Source organism: Aquarana catesbeiana, linkage group LG05, assembly GCF_042186555.1.
Source record: "Aquarana catesbeiana isolate 2022-GZ linkage group LG05, ASM4218655v1, whole genome shotgun sequence".
NCBI lineage: Eukaryota > Metazoa > Chordata > Amphibia > Anura > Ranidae > Aquarana > Aquarana catesbeiana.
In genome coordinates this window covers 119,731,804-119,748,765 of record NC_133328.1, presented here as the reverse complement: position 1 = coordinate 119,748,765, position 16,962 = coordinate 119,731,804, and the positions used below count along the sequence as shown (strand labels likewise).

General features: G+C 44.1%; 1 protein-coding gene across 5 annotated transcripts in view; it reads left to right on the top strand.

Moving 5' to 3' along the window:
• GSDME (gasdermin E) overlaps window positions 1-16,962 on the top strand; it is a 502,502-nt gene that overhangs the window by 213,158 nt on the left and 272,382 nt on the right. For all 5 annotated transcript variants that reach the window (XM_073630124.1, XM_073630120.1, XM_073630121.1 and 2 more), the window contains one exon: window positions 5,710-5,898. In XM_073630124.1, coding sequence (XP_073486225.1) covers window positions 5,710-5,898 — 189 coding nt within the window. The remainder of the gene's footprint in view (window positions 1-5,709; window positions 5,899-16,962) is intronic.

Sequence of the window (16,962 nt, the reverse complement as noted above, 5' to 3'; positions counted from 1 at the left end):
TAAGTCTGCTGACAGCTGATTATTGTCCCAGCACCCAGCTTGTGAATTGCGGTTTACAGAGCTTTACGTGAGAATGTTTCCCAGTACACATTGTCACTTTACACTGCAGGATTCCTAGGACGTTTTACTATTAATCCCTTCCTACCAGCTTTCTCCTGATTAGCACAGATCCTGTTAGTCCTGATAGTCACTGGCCCCTGTGTATTGGCCTAGATGTACTCAGGAGACATGCCCACGGGCATACAGGTATCAGATAGCTGTGCTCGTTCATGAGCCAAGGCTGGAAGGTGTGTATAACTGGGGGATTGTGTGACATCACATCTCCGATTACTATTCTCTAGTCCTAAGCCACTCCCACAGATCAGCAGTTTTGGAAGGGCTGGGACAAGCTTAGGGAGCATTTTTATGAAGTACACTCACAGCTATAAGTATATTTACACTAAAATGCATTAATTTATGGCAAAATAATTTTTTTTTTTTTTTTTGCATTCGCGGTTACAATCACTTAAACCCTTTTGCGGCCAAAGCCGTTTTTTTTTTTTTTTTTTTTTTGCAAGCCTTTATTAAATAATTTTAAGCCTGAAGATTGCACAAAACCCCCAAACATTATATTTTCTGAAAGCAGACACCCTATAGAATAAAATAGTGGCAGGAGCCAACAGGCAGGGAGGGGGGAGAGGAGAGACAGGAGAGCTGCGGATGACGGAGGCACGTAAGCTGACCATGGTGTCAGGGCTCAGCAGTAGGGATGAGCCGAACACCCCCCTATTCAGTTTGCACCAGAACATGCGAACAGGCAAAAAATTTGTTCGAACACCGTTAAAGTCTATGGGGCACGAACACGAATAATCAAAAGTGCTAATTTTAAAGGCTTATATGCAAGTTATTGTCATAAAAAGTGTTTGGGGACCTGGGTCCTGCCCCAGGGGACATGGATCAATGCAAAAAAAAGTTTTAAAAAGTCATTTTTTTCGGGAGCAGTGATTTTAATAATGCTTAAAGTGAAACAATAAAAGTGTAATATTCCTTTAAATTTCGTACCTGGGGGGTGTCTATAGTATGCCTTTAAAGGGGCGCATGTTTCCCGTGTTTAGAACAGTCTGACAGCAAAATGACATTTCAAATGAAAAAAAGTCATTTAAAACTACTAGCGGCTATTAATGAATTGCCGGTCCGACAATACACATAAAAGTTCATTGATAAAAACGGCATGGGAATTCCCCACAGGGGAACCCCGAACCAAAATTAAAAAAAAAAAAAGACGTGGGGGTCCCCCTAAATTCCATACCAGGCCCTTCAGGTCTGGTATGGATATTAAGGGGAACCCCAGCCAAAAAAGATTTTTGGGGTCCCCCCAAAAATCCATACCAGACCCTTATCCGAGCACGCAACCTGGCAGGCCGCAGGAAAAGAGGGGGGACAAGAGAGCACCCCCCCCCCCCCGAATCGTACCAGGCCACATGCCCTCAACATTGGGAGGGTGCTTTGGGGTAGCCGGTGGTTGTGGGGGTCTGCGGGCGGGGGGGCTTATTGGAATCTGGAAGCCCCCTTTAACAAGGGGACCCCCAGATCCCGGCCCTCCCCCCTGTGTGAAATGGTAAGGGGGTACAAAAGTATGCCTACCATTTCACAAAAAAAACTGTTAGAGTTCGACTCAAACTCGAAGCTCATCCCTACTCAGCAGCCATGATGAACTGTGGTCAGCTTACAGAGGGGAGGGTAGAAACTGGCAGGATCAGCGAGGTTTTTTAGGTGTTACAGGGGGTCAAATTACACAGCACAAGCGCTGTGCTGTTTAACATGCTTTAAGGGAACAGGATCCATTTTTTTTTTTTGGTTAACAAACGCTTTAACTTTTTTTTTTTTTTTTTTTCTTTTTCATTACAATGATGGTTGATTTATAGGTGACAGGTTTTCTTTAACCATCTCAATACAGTGCACTTTCACCCCCTTCCTGCCCAGGCCATTTTTCAGCTTTCAGCGCTGTCACATTTTGAATGACAATTGCACGGTTATGCAACACTGTACCCAAATGAAATTTTTATTATTTTTTCCCTACAAATAGAGCTTTCTTTTGGTGGTATTTGATCACCTCTGCGGTTTTTAATTTTTGTGCTATAAACAAAAGAAGAGCGACAATTTTGAAAAAAACAATATTTTTTACTTTTTGTTATAACAAATATCCAATTTCTTTTTTTTTTTTTTTTTACAAATTTTTTCCTCAGTTTAGGCCGATATGTATTCTTCTACATATTTTTGGTAAAAAAAAATCGCAATAAGCGTATATTGATTGGTTTGCGCAAAAGTTATAGCGTCTACAAAATATGGTATAGATTTATAGCATTTTTATTATTTATTTTTTACTAGTAATAGCAGCGATCTGTGATTTTTATCGTGACTGCGATATTGTAGCGGACATATTGGACATTTCTGGGACCATTCACATTTATACAGCCATCTGTGCTATAAAAATGCACTGATTACTGTATAAATGTGACTGGCAGGGAAGGGGTTAACACTAGGGGGTGATCGAGGGGTTAATTATGTTGCTAGGGAGTGTTTCTAACTGAAAGGGGAGGGGACTCACAAGGGGAGGAGACTGATCGGTGTTGCTCTATACTGAGAACACACATCGGTTTCCTCTCCTCTCTGACAGGACATGGATCTGTGCGTTTACATACACAGATTCACGGTCCTGCCGTTATACCGGGCAATCGTGGGTGCCCAGTGACACGGCGGGCGCATGCGCCCCCTGGTGGGCAGGGAAGGCAAGGGCATCATGATGCCCTCCCAGAATGAGAGCCGCGCCGCCTGCCCGTCATATGATAGCCGGCGGGCGGCAAGTGGTTAAGGTGACATGCAGGGTCTAAAAGACCCTGCATGTCTCCTCTGGACACCACTGAATGTTTTGCAATGCAGATCGCGTTGCAAAACATCCTTTCCCGGTTAAGGTAGCCAGAGACATTGAGAGGTTGACCCGGAAGTGACATCATAGACGTCGCTTTCCGGGTCACAACAAGAAGGGGAGGAGAGTGGACATGTGTCTGCTCTTTTCCTTCCCCCTCCAACCCCCCCAGCAACCAACATGCTGCTCCCTGGTCCGCAGATGGGCAAGCCCGGAAAACATGGCGGGGCCACCGGTACCAGGGGTCTGTGTGAGCAATCGGGCGGCAGCATAGCCGTCTCAATGCTTTCACCTGACAGGCAGGAGTCTGTCTGTCAGTTTCACACACAATCCCTGTGGCCGCAGCCACCGAATTGTGTGTGAACCCCCCTGCTGTCAGGTCCGTATGGTCCGACGCACGGACCTGGCAGCGAAAGGGTTAAAAGGCTGCTTTCTATAGTCTTATTTTCCAATTTGATCAGGGACTGTGAAGATGGGATATTTTCTTCTGAGAATTCAGGGCCAACAATTTACACACAACTTTACATACCATATATTCATACAAACCTAGAAAAGTGACAGCAGAAAAAAGACAAAGTGGTCCATCCGTTCTGCCTGGTTTTCTTTCTTTCTTTTTTTTTTTCCCAATAGCGTTCAAATACAAATGAATATTCAGATGTTATCCACCCAGGGGCTTGACATAAACTGTTTTTTTATTTGAAGCGTCAATGAGTTACCCTTGAGCTTCCAGAAGAATAGGAGGAGTCTGCTGCTCATCTGTTAAGTGGTATGTACACGGGCATGTGTCTCCTCACTGCAGCTGTCACAGTGTGTGATGTCATTTCTACCTCGGCCTGCGGTGAGGGCTGTGTGAGAACAGCATGGAGTCTGGCAGGGTGTGAGGATAATGAAAGGTTTTCTTTCAGAGCTAATTTATATTACCAGCACAAGAATCATGACAAAACACTTCTCATAAACATCTCCTAACTATACACATCACTTATACATTATGTTTTGTTTTTTATGTGGCTGTTTGATGCTTCAGATGTAAGCGATCGTTCATTTTCAGTAGGATTTGAATTATTGTTGTAACATTTTCTGAAACTAATTCTTCATGCTGCATTTCTACATGCATACTATTTCATATCAAGAGTCATAAAAGCTCTCTCTGGTCTTCATCTATAAGTTAGGAACTATAATTGAATTTGTGCTTATTGATTAAAAGAGAAGTACAGCCAAAGCTTGTTTGGCTGTACTTCTCCTGTGAATCACAGGAGTGAAGTTCGTTCTGCACTCCTGTGACCCATTTTCAGCAGACAGCGGGCTGAAAACAGAGATGGTCCAGGCTCAGGCAAGTCTGGATCCCCCAAATGCCTGGACCGAGACGCGGCTCAGCCTTTCAGTGAGCCACTGAGAGCCTGAGCTGGCCGCTCCCACCCTCTCCACAGCCCAGCACTCCAGTGAGCGCAGGGGGGGGCGCAGAGCAGAGAACTCAGGGAGCCCTTATAACCAAGCAATCAGTGGTGTTCGCTCGGTTCTCAGTGTTAGGGCCGGCGGGGGACAGATGCAGCATCGGATCGATGCTGCATCCACCTAGACAAGTATGATAAAAAAAAAAATAATAATTATATATATTATACTTTTTTTTCCCCCATACTTTTCTTTTTATGAGATATGCTCCATTGGCCTTAAAACGTATTTATATTGAACAAAAACTGTACTACATTACATTTTACCAATCCTTAGATGATTATTAATAAAACAAATATTCAGGCCTTTTTAATGTTATGTCTTAAGGTGACGACGCTCTCTCAATACTGTATCTATAAAGGAGCTGCATTCTGTCTACGTTGCTCTCTACTGATTTTGAATTACAGAGCACCTTCTTTAACCCATACCTTGGGGGGGGGTGAACTGGGCAAGGCTGATAATAGTGTAATAGTGATTGAGATTCATCCAATTTAGCACAGGCAGCGTTTACTAGGTTTATAGCAGGACCAACGGGCAATTTTTTTAGACTTATTGAACAGATATAACAAAATACTTTTAAAGCTGTAGTTTAATATGCTTATAGTTTGTCTCCCCTGGTTCCCCCCCACCAACCCCCAATCAACTCGCTATTTTTTTAAAATACCTTTCCTTTGTCGTCATGATGTATTTTAGACCCAGTAATGCCATCATTGGCTCTCTCTGCCTCTCCATGCAATGAAACAGCTGATGGCTGCTGGGAGGGGCTAGTAAAATGCTGTACATCGCTTCCTGAAAGCATCAAAGGACCCTGCCCTATTCTAAGAGCCCTCAACCCTGATGCAAGGAGTGGGCTGGCTCTTGGGGAATATTATGCAAATATCAAAATGCCTAGGTGGGTGGGTGTCTGGAGAAATGGGCATTACTAGGCAGACTGCATTTGCATGTGGACCGTCATGGTTAACATCCACATGTGAACAGCTATTTAGCTAGATGGGCAAGAGAAATCTTTGTTTTCGCCAGCATTAGAGAAGCTTGCAGAACTGATATTCTGGTTCCCTATGTGAACTTAACAGGCTATAGAAGTATTCATTGTGACCAGTGGCTAAAATACTTGCTTTACTGAGCAACATAAGTAATGCTGATGTCTTAAATGACTTACAAATGTTAATGTTTCACCGCTTTGATTTAATATCCAGGTAAGTAAATTGCCTTAATCCAGCATTGCATAAAGTGGAGTAAGTAACAGCAACCATTCAGTCATTTTCACTGGTCTGATGTGATTAAATGGATATAAAAAAATGTGATATAATGTTATAATAATGCCTGCTTCACATTTTGTCTCTTTCCTCCAACAGAATTCTGTTTGTTATCTGAAATACAAGGAGGCTTTGAGAAAGAAAGCATTAAAAAGCATGAACATGCAGAGCCACTGCTGAGTAACACTGTGTCGCTGTTTGACTGGGACATGGTGGATTTATCCAGAAATATCTCTATGGATGGAAAGGCTGTTCCAAGCAGTGCTTCTTTGTCTGCCATAAAACAAGGTGAATTAGAGTTAAGATTAGCCCCTTTTCCTGTATCTAAGAACTGCTACTTCCTCACCAATTTATCTGCTTTCCATACTATGCCATTAAACCACTTCCTTTTTATATGAAGCAGGATAGCTTGCATTACGTGTGAAGGGTGAGAAAGAGTTAACAAGACTAAGACATTTAAAAATAGCTGACAGACAAATGTCTCCTTTAGGGTCTTGTTTGTTGCAATGGCCACAGAATAGATAAGGTCTGGTAAGAACTGATTTTGAAATTGTTTTCAGACAAAATCAACCTAGTCAGCATTACTGGTTTTAAATTATGTCTGAAATGTTGTGTCATCTAATGAACTTTGTCCTTCCTCCCACCCTCCTTTCTCTTTAAGTTGTGCAATCTTCTTTGTCCATATTTTGTATAAAGGTACAACCCTTACCATTAAAACGAAGCATTCATTAAAACAACCCTCTTGTGTGCATTGAATGCTTCCAGAAGAATTTATCCAGGAACTGAGCAGAATTAACCCTAACAACATGTAGATGCATCTCAAAAGAAAAAAGGTTGATTTGTATTATTCATTTTTATATTTCTCATAATGTCTTTATATGGTCTATAGACCTACCTCAATTTCCTCCTGATGGAAGCAGACCTAGTTATCTGAGAAATTCATCAAGCCATCTTCAAAGCACTGCTTACTCAACATTACAATAATGCATATAGGATAATATATCACACTGATATGTTTGATAAAACCTGTTTGGCTAACCTATGTAATTAATGAGGTGGTGGTATATGGGATAACACATAAAGCTGTGGACAAAAGTTTTGAGAATTACACAAATATTCATTTTCACAAAGTTTATGCAAAGAGTCAATATTAGCAGTGTTGACCCTTCTTTTTCAAGACTTTACAATTCACCCTGGTATGCTGTCAATCAACCTTTGGGCTGCATCCTGACTGATTGCAGCTCATTCTTGCATAATCAATGCTTGGAGTTTGTCAGAATTTGTGTGTGTGTGTGGGGGGGGGGGGGAGGTTTGTTCGCCTGCCTCTTGAGGATTGACCACAAGTTCTAAATGGGATTAAGGTCTGGGGAGACCACTTGGTTATCACTTTTGCCTTATGGCAAGGTTCGCCATCATGCTGGAAAAGGCATTGTTCATCACCAAACTGTTCTTGGATGGTTGGGAGAAGTTGCTCTCGGAGGATGTTTTTGTACCATTTTCTTATTCATGGCTGTGTTCTTAAGCAAAATTGTGAGCAAGCCCATTACCTTGGCTAAGAAGCAAACCCACACATGTACGGGTGGATGTTTTACTGTTGGCATGACACAGGACTGATGGTAGCGCTCACCTTTTCTTCTCCGGACAAGGTTTTTTCTGAATGCTTCAAACAATCGCAAAAGGGATACGTCAGAGAAAATGACTTTACCCCAGTCCTCAGCAGTCCAATCCCTGTGCCTTTTGTAGAATATCAGTCTGTCCCTGATGGTTTTTCTTGGAGAGAAGCGGCTTCTTTTGCTGCCCTTCTTGACACTAGGCTATCCTCTGTCTTCACCTCATTGTGCATGCAGATGTACTCACACCTGCCTGCTGCCATTCCTGAGCAACCTCTGCACTGGTGGTGCCCCGATCCCGCAGCTGAATCAATTGTAGGAGACAGTCCTGGCGCTTGCTGGACTTTCTTGGGCACACTGAAGCCTTCTTCACAAATGCAGTGCAAATGTTTTTTATGGGATTAAATTCATTTTCATTGAAAGAGGGGCTTTGCAATAATTAATTGCAATTCATCTAATCACTCTTCATAACATTCTGGAGTATATGCAAATTGGCATCACAAAAACTGAGGCAGCAGACTTTGTGAAAATTAATATTTGGGTCATTCTCAAAACCTTTGGCCATGACTGTAAGTGGGGGTAAAAAGAGTCATAGCACATTGGATAAATCACAAGTGTCTACATTTATTGTAGAAACTATCCACAAACCTAGCAATGATGGTCACTGCCCTAAGGGGTCCTAGGCTAGTGTCCTTGGGTGATGGACCCCTTGTCCCCTATTTAGACGGTTTCTATGCTTAAGCAGTTTTCTTTCCTTTTTTTATATTTTTATTCTGTAATCAACTTTTTACTGCTTTCTACTATAACATTAGCAGCAGTACCAAACTGCATTCATTCTATTAAGCAGGTTGTTAAAGTCCTTCCCCAATGACTTGTCATTGATTACCTACTGTCTATGACATATTCTATTTTTCTGTACTGTCCCTTAGATCTGTGTGTCCTTGGTAGTGCCTTGGGAACCAGGCCCCACGCTGTGGGCACAGCCTGTAATGTTGCTTTGAACACTGCATCCTGCTTGGGCACTCCCCTTGGTACAGAGTGCTTTACAGGTTTAACCGTGATGGTCTAGGACAGGAATATGCAATTAGTGGACCTCCAGCTGTTGCAGAACTACAAGTCCCATCATGCCTTTGGGTGTCATGCTTGTGGCTGTCAGAGTCTTGCTATGCCTCATGGGACTTGTAGTTCTGCAACAGCTGGAGGTCCACTAATTGCATATTCCTGGTCTAGGAGTTAGTGCTGTCACTCGAGTCTTTGTGGTGATATGTAGTATGTGTGACATACACTCAACGGCCACTTTATTAGGTACATCTGTTCAATTGCTTGGTAACGCAAATTAATAATCAGCCAATCACATGGCAACAACTCAATGCATTTAGACGTGGCGAAGACCACTTGCTGAAATTCAAACCAAGCATTAGAATGGGGAAGAAAGGGGATTTAAGTGACTTGAACGTGGCATGGTTGTTGGTGCCAGACAGGCTGGTCTGAGTATTTCAAGAACTGCTGATCTGCTGGGATTTTCCCGCACAAACATCTCTAGTATTTACAGAAAAAGCTAAAAATATCCAGTGAGTGGTAGTTGTGTGAACAAAAATGCCTTGTTAATGTCAGAGGAGAATGGGCAGACTAGTTGGAGATGATAGGCAACAGTATCTCAAATAACCACGCGTTACAACCAAGGTATGCAGAATACCATACCATCATTTAACACATTGACCCTTGAAGCAGATGGGCTACAGCAGCAGAACACCATACCGGGTGCCACTCCTGTCGGCTAAGAACAGGAAAATGAGGCTACAATTTGCACAGGCTCACCAAAATTGGAGAATAGAAGATTGGAAGAAAACACTGCTTGGTCTGATGAGTCTCAATTTCAGCTGCGACATTCAGATTGTAGGGTCTGAATTTGGCGTAAACATGAAAGCATGGCTCCATCCTGCCTTTTATCAACAGTTCAGTCTGGTGGTGTAATGGTGTGGCGGATATTTTCTTGGCACACATTGGGACCCTTGGCATCAATTGAGCATTGTTTAACCGCTTCCGGACCAGGCGCGGCAGTTATACTGCAGCAGGTTGGCTCCCCTGCACGAAACCACGAGGTGCGCCCGCTGCACAGCAGGGGTGCCGATGCTAGTTGCCAACGGTTGCGATTACCGCCGGCCACGAGCGATCGTGAGCAGGAGACACAGAACAGGGGCGTGTGTGTAAACACACACGTCCCTGTTCTGTTCTGATAGGAGTTACAGATTGTGTGTTCCTATTAGCTAGGAACCACGATCTGTCAATTCCTGTAGTCAGTCCCCTCCCCCTTCAGTTAGAATCACCTCCCAGGAAACAGTTAACCCCTTCACCGCCCCCTAGTGTCAACCCCTTCACTGCCAGTAACATTTTTACAGTAATCAATGCATTTTTAATCGTACTGATTGCTGTATTAATGCCAATGTTTCCAAAAATGTGTCAAAATTGTCCGATGTGTCTGACATAATGTCGCAGTCATGAAAAAAAATCGCAGATCGCCGACATTACTAGTAAAAAAAAATAAAAAAATAATAAAAATGCTATAAATCTATCCCCTATTTTGTAGACGCTATAACTTTTGCGCAAACCAATCAATATACGCTTATTGCGATTTTTTTTTTTTTTTTTTTACCAAAAATATGTAGAAGAATACATATCGGTCTAAACTGAGAAAAAATTTGCTTTTTTTAAAAAAAAAATGGGGATATTTATTATAGCAAGAAGTACAAAATATTGTGTGGTTTTTTTTTTTTTTTTTTTTTTTTCCAAAAATTGTCGCTCTGTTTTTGTTTATAGCGCAAAAAATAAAAACCGCAGAGGCGATCAAATACCACCAAAAGAAAGCTCTATTTGTGGGGAAAAAAGGAAGTCAATTTTGTTTGGGTACAACGTCGCACAACCGCACAATTGTCAGTTAAAGCGGCGCAGTGCCGAATCGCAAAAAACTATGTGGTCAGGAAGAGGGTAAGTGGTTAAACACCACGGCTTACCTGAGTATTGTTGATGACCATGCCCATCCCTTTATGACTACAGTGTACCCATCTTCTGATGGCTACTACCAGCAGGGTAATGCACCATGTCACAAAGCTCAAATCATCTCAAACTGGTTTCCTGAACATGCCAATGAGTTCTCTGTACTCCAATGGGCTCCACATACATCAGATCCCAATCCAATAGAGCACCTTTGGGATGTGGTGGAATGGGAGATTCATGGATGTGCAGCCAACAAATCTGCAGCAACTGCGTGATGCTATCATGTCAATTTAAACCAAAATTTCTGAGGAATGTTTCCAACACCTTGTTGAATATATGCCACAAAGAATTAGGGCAGTTCTGAAGGCAAAATGAGGTACACCTTGCTAGTACCGGGTTGGACCCAATAAAGTGACTGGTGAGTGCATGTACCAGTTGAGCGTTTTTCTAAAATCCCCATCTACCAACTGCCATTTATAAACCGAGATGGTAGACAAGTGGTAATTATGACACATCCTCAGGACACTCATGAAGAATGGACTGCTGTCTGTCAATACGGATACCCTTAATCAACACTCTTGGCCCATGAAGTTATTGTCCCTTTTGGAGGAAGAAACCAAATCCTCTTGTACAAGGCAGTGGTAGAACAGAGGTTTGTTTGTTTGAGTTAGTGGTAGGTGAATAATATGGACACTGCTCAGAATGGAAAGCCCTCCAAGTCTTATTTCTACCCAACAGCTACAAACCTATTAACTGTCATAGCAACCCATGTGTTGGTACAAGGTGGCTGGTTTTGTTTCCTTTTACTCTTCTATTCTGTGTCTTGTTCTCTCTGCTCACACTTTATATTCGTATTGAACATGCTGCCAGATGTATTAGAAACTGGTAAGCCCAATACATCTCACCAGTGTATAGATGAGCACAAATAATGTGTTTCCCAATTGTAAGCATACTTCTGAGGACATATATTGTAGCTCAAAGTGTAAATGTGTTACCAGTTTTGCAAAGGAGTAGATTATTTTGTTAATTGATTTCATTATATATATATATATATATATATATATATATATATATATATTATATATATATACATACATACATAGCTATATATATATCTATCTCCATGAATGTATTTTATTGTGTGAGTTGTACACCTTTTTTTTTTTTTTCTGTTAGCATTCTTCTTTTAAGTGTTACTTTAGGTATCTGTAATGGCAGTGTAATGTCTTTAAAGACCCCAATGCATTTAGTGAAATGTAATTGCGTAGGAATAGACAAAGCAATAATTAAGGGTTATAAAGTGCCCAGTGCAGTGAGGTCCCTGAAACATTTGGGTTGTTAGAGAAAATGCATCAATCTCCTCTGAACTACGAGCATTGCTCTGGAGTTGGGCTACTTTCACACTGGGGCGGTGGGCGCGTCGGCGGTAAAACGCCGCTATCTTTAGCGGTGCTATTCAGCCGCTAGCGGGGCGCTTTTACCCCCCCCGCTAGCGACCAAGAAAGGGTTAAAACCACCGCAAAACACTGCTGCAGCAACGCTATGCTGGCGGTATAGCTGCGCTGCCCATTGATTTCAATGGGCAGGAGCGGTATACACACCGCTCCAAAGATGCTGCTAGCAGGACTTTTTTTTACCGTCCTGCTAGCACACTGCTCCAGTGTGAAAGCCCTCGGGGCTTTCACATTGGAGAGACAAAGCGCCCCAGTGTGAAAGGGGTCTTACTGCCTTTTGGTATTAGACCCATTTCACACTGGGACGCTTTGCAGGTGCTATAACACTAAAAATAGCGCCTTCAAAGCGCCCTGAAAGAGCCGCTGCTGTCTCTCCAATGTGAAAGCCCCGAGGGCTTTCATACTGGAGCAGTGCGCTAGCAGGACGGTAAAAAAAGTCCTGCTAGCAGCATCTTTGGAGCGGTGAAGGAGCAATGTGTATTCCGCTCCTTCCCATTGAAATTAATGGGCAGAGAGGCTATACCTCCGGCATAGCGCTGCTGCTGGTTTTAACCCTTTCTCGGCTGCTAGCGGGGGTAAAAGTGCTCTGCTAGCGGCCGAATAGCGCTGCGAAATTGATAGTAAAGTGCCGCTAAAAATAGCAGCGCTTTACCACTGACGCACCCACCGCCCCCGTGTGAAAGTAGCCTATGTGCTTTTTCATACTTACGGATCACTTTTCAGAGCGCATTCCACAGGCAGGTGAAGACCTATCGCCTCCTGCTTTAACCTTTTGAACGCTGCATTAGCAATCTGCAAACATTGTGCATTATACACTGTGGTGGAACGCTTGCATAACTGCTCCATTCACTTAACCACTTCAATACAGGGCACTTATACATCTTCCTGCCCAGACCAATTTTTAACTTTCAGCGCTGTCGCAAACAATTGCGCGGTCATACAACACTGTACCCAAACTAAATTTTTATCATTTTGTTCCTACAAATAGAGCTTTCTTTTGGTGGTATTTGATAACCTCTGGGATTTTTATTTTCTGCTAAAAAAAAAAAAAAAAAAAACGAAAATTTTGAAAAAAAAGTTTTTTTTGTTTTTTTACAAAACTTTGTAAATAAGTTTTCTCCTTCACTGATGGGCACTGATGGGGCTGCACTGACGGGCACTGATATGTGGCACTGATGGGGCACTGATAGGCAGCACTGTTGGGTGCACATAGGTGGCACGGATGGGCACTGATAGGCGGCAGGGATGGGCACTGATAGGCGGCAGGGATGGGCACTGATAGGCGGCAGGGATGGGCACTGATAGGCGGCAGGGATGGGCACTGATAGGCGGCAGGGATGGGCACTGATAGGCGGCAGGGATGGGCACTGATAGGCGGCAGGGATGGGCACTGATAGAGACACTGATGTACACTTATTGATGGTACGGATGGATGCCAATCAGTGCCAAACAATAATGCTTGCCAATCAGTGATGCCCATTGTGGGCACTAATTGGCATCCATTGTGGGCACTGATTGGCATCCCTGGTGGTCTTATTGGCATCTCTGGTGTTCCAGTGTGGGCATCCTCGGGGGCTGCGCTGATAATCAATCAACACAGACCCCCCCTGTCAGAGAAGCAGCTGATCGGCTCTCCTCTACTCGCGTCTGACAGATGCGAGTGAGGAAAAGCTGATCAACGGCTCTTCCTGTTTACACTGTGATCAGCCGTGATTGGACACGGCTGATCACGTGGCAAAGAGTCTCCGTTGGAGACTCTTTACCTAGATCGGTGTTGCAGTGTGTCAGACTGACACACCGCAACAACGATCGTCGTGATGCGCTCCCCGGGGGCGCACAGAGGCTTGATATCCTGCTGGACTTCATATGACGCCGGTCGGGATATTTAAACCACTTTGCTGCCGTCATTTTGTTATATGGCAGGCGGCAAGTGGTTAAGCATGTCATGCTATGTGGACGTTATGCTCGCTGAAAGCGACATTTCCTGCCATGAAGCAAAGTATCACGACCGCAGCATGTGTACGCCTCTGGCCGCCACCTTTGCAGCTATAGGAGTGGTTGGGGGGGGTAGTAAAAACCAACCATGTCTCAACCGCAGAGTTTTATTGCCCCGCAACCTCTAGTGTGAACAAGCCCTAAGGCCCATATCACGCAAGCAAGTTTGTAGCATAGATTTGTAGCGACTACAGGACTCTCTGCTTGTTTTATTTTTAGTGATTTGTAACTGGATAAAGATTTTCTGTTGCTGGCCTCATTGCTTAGCTAGCCAGGTACAAATTGGTGTAGTATGGCCATCAGCAGCTGCATTGGATGACATGAGTAGGTACTAAAGCAATCCTATGGAAAGCTGTAGAAAGCCAATTACTTAGCAACTGAGCTACAAATCACTTTGCATTTCTGTAACACATAGCTGTTCTGTAGCTGCTACAAATTGCTATTACAAAATTGCTAGTGTGGCATAAAGCTAACTGCTACTTCTTCTGAAAGCAGAACTCCAGGATAAGTAACTATTGTCTAAATAAAAAAGGCATTTGTACTAATCTTAATGTTCCTTGTGTACTTCTATGCATTAATCCAGTAAATACAGAAGTTTCCTGTAATAAAGACCAGTCACTGCTGTGCGCTCTCACTTTAACCCCCCCCCCCGGTGCCCAAGGCGGTCGGTAAAGTTCCCCCGGCGATCCGTGGTGAGGGGGAGGCCATCCATTCGTGGCCACCCCCTCGCAATCGCTCCCAGCCAATGACAAGCTTCCTCTGCCTCTGTAATGTAAACAGAGGCAGAGGAAGTGATGTCATCTCTCCTTGAGTCGGTCTTTTCCGTTCCGGCGCCGAGGAGATAAGACATCAAGTAAGTGCACCAAACACTACACTAACAGTAGAACACTCTAGGCACACATTTCACCCCCCGATCACCCCTCTGTACCCCCTGTCACAGTGACACCAATAGCAGTTTGTTTTTTTTTTCTGATTACTGCATTGGTGTCAGTTTGTGACAGTTATAAGTGGTAGGACAGTTAGGGTTAGCACCCTTTAGGTCTAGGATACCCCCCTAACCCCCCCTAATAAAGGTTAACCCCTTGATCACCCCCTGTCGCCAGTGTCACTAAGCGATCGTTTTTCTGATCGCTGTATTAGTGTCACAGGTGACGCTAGTTAGGGAGGTAAGTATATAAGTTCGCCGTCAGCTTTTTATAGCGTCAGGGACCCCCATATACTACCTAATAAAGGTTTTAATCCCCTGATTGCCCCCTAGTTAACCCTTTCACCAGTGATCACCGTATAACTGTTATAGGTGACCCTGGTTAGTTTATTTTTTATAGTGTCAGGGCACCCGCCGTTTATTACCTAATAAAGGTTTAACCCCCTGATAGCCTGGCGGTGATATAAGTTAAGTTTTAGGGTCAGATAGGGTCTACGTCGCCCCAGGCAGCGTCAGGTTAGTGCCAGCACCGCTAACACCCACCCACACGCAGCATACACCTCCCTTAGTGGTACATTATCTGAACAGATCAATATCTGATCTGATCAGATCTGTACTAGTGTCCCCAGCAGTTTAGCGGGATCAGCCCAGATACCTGCTAGCACCTGCGTTTTGCCCCTCGGCCCAGCCCACCCAAGTGCAGTATCGATCGATCACTGTCACAAAACACTAAACACACATAACTGCAGCGTTCGCAGAGTCAGGCCTGATCCCTGCGATCGCTAACAGTTTTTTGGTAGCGTTTTGATACAGTCGCTAACAGTCATTTAGAGCCCAAAATGGCAAATCGAAGGTACACTAGTGAAGAGGCCTACACGTTTCTGAGCATGACAGATAGTGAAAAGGAAGTCACTCATCTGTCAGATTCAGGCTCAGAATACGATCCTGTAGAGGACAGCGGCTCCATGACAGATAGCTTTGATGACGGAGTTGTGGTCCCTGCCAAGGTCAGGCGTACCAGACCCTAATCTTCTGCTGTTGAGGTGCAAGAATTGCAGGTCCCTCATATGGAGCAGAGCAGTACTAGCGCCGCTATTCCTTCTGGTGAACTGGCAAGCACCAGCGGCCTAGTACACCCTGGTCGTACATCCAGCACTGCAGTAACACTTGGTGACGTGGCGAGTCCCATAAGTGCAGTTCAAGCTGGTGAGGTGGCAAGCACAAGTAGTGTCCCGCTGCCACCAAAAAGAAGACGAACACAGGCCCGTCGTGCCCATAGTGCCCTTCCTGCTGCATTTGCCAATCCTAATTGGGAACCCACCATTTCTGCAGCACCCGTACTTCCCCCATTCACTGGCCAACCCGGCATTCAGGTGGAAACAGTTGATTTTACGTCACTTGATTTTTATTCACTGTTTTTCACCGAAGATCTCTATAGATCTATTGTGGACCAAAGCAAGTTGTATGCAGGTCAACACATCGCCACTATTCCCCAGTCTTTCCTTGCCAGAGATTGGAAACCAATTACGGTTTCTGAATTTAAGATCTTTCTTGGCCTTTCCCTCAACATGGGCATAACTAAAAAGAGTGAGTTGCGGTCATATTGGTCCACTGACCCAATTCACCATATGCCCTTGTTCTCTGCCTCCATGACCAGGGCACGATACGAGCAGATTTTGCGGTTCATGCACTTCAACAACAATGAACTCTGTCGTCTTCGTGGAGACCCTGGATACGATCGGCTCTACAAAATTCGGCCCCTTGTAAAAACCACTTCAACCAACGTTTTGCAGACTTGTTTACTCCCCATCAAGTTGTCTGCGTTGATGAGTCCCTGATTAAGTTTTCTGGCCGCTTGTCATTCAAACAGTACTTTCCCAGCAAGCGTGCCAGATACAGGGTCAAGATGCATAAGCTCTGTGACAGGGCCACAGACTATACATGTAGTTTTATGGTTTACTAGGGCAAAGATAGTCACGTAGAGCCGACAAACTGCCCTGACTACATAGGAAGCGCTGGCAAGATTGTGTGGGACTTGGTGTCACCCTTATTCGGAAAGGGGTACCACTTTTACGTGGACAATTATTACATGAGTGTGCCACTTTTTAGTCACCTTTTTGATCATCAGATTGGAGCATGTGGCACCGTGCGACCTAATTGCCGGGGCTTTCCCCAGCGGCTTGTAGATTCCCGTCTTAGGCTGGAGGAGAGACCCTGCTTGAAGTGTAATAACTTGCTCGCTATGAAGTGGAGGGATAGTAAGAATGTTTTTGTTCTTACCTCCCTTCATGCAGACACGACAGTCCAAATTCCTACGGCGACTGGTGTTGTGGAGAAACCCCTCTGTGTCCACGAATATAACCTTAACGTGGGA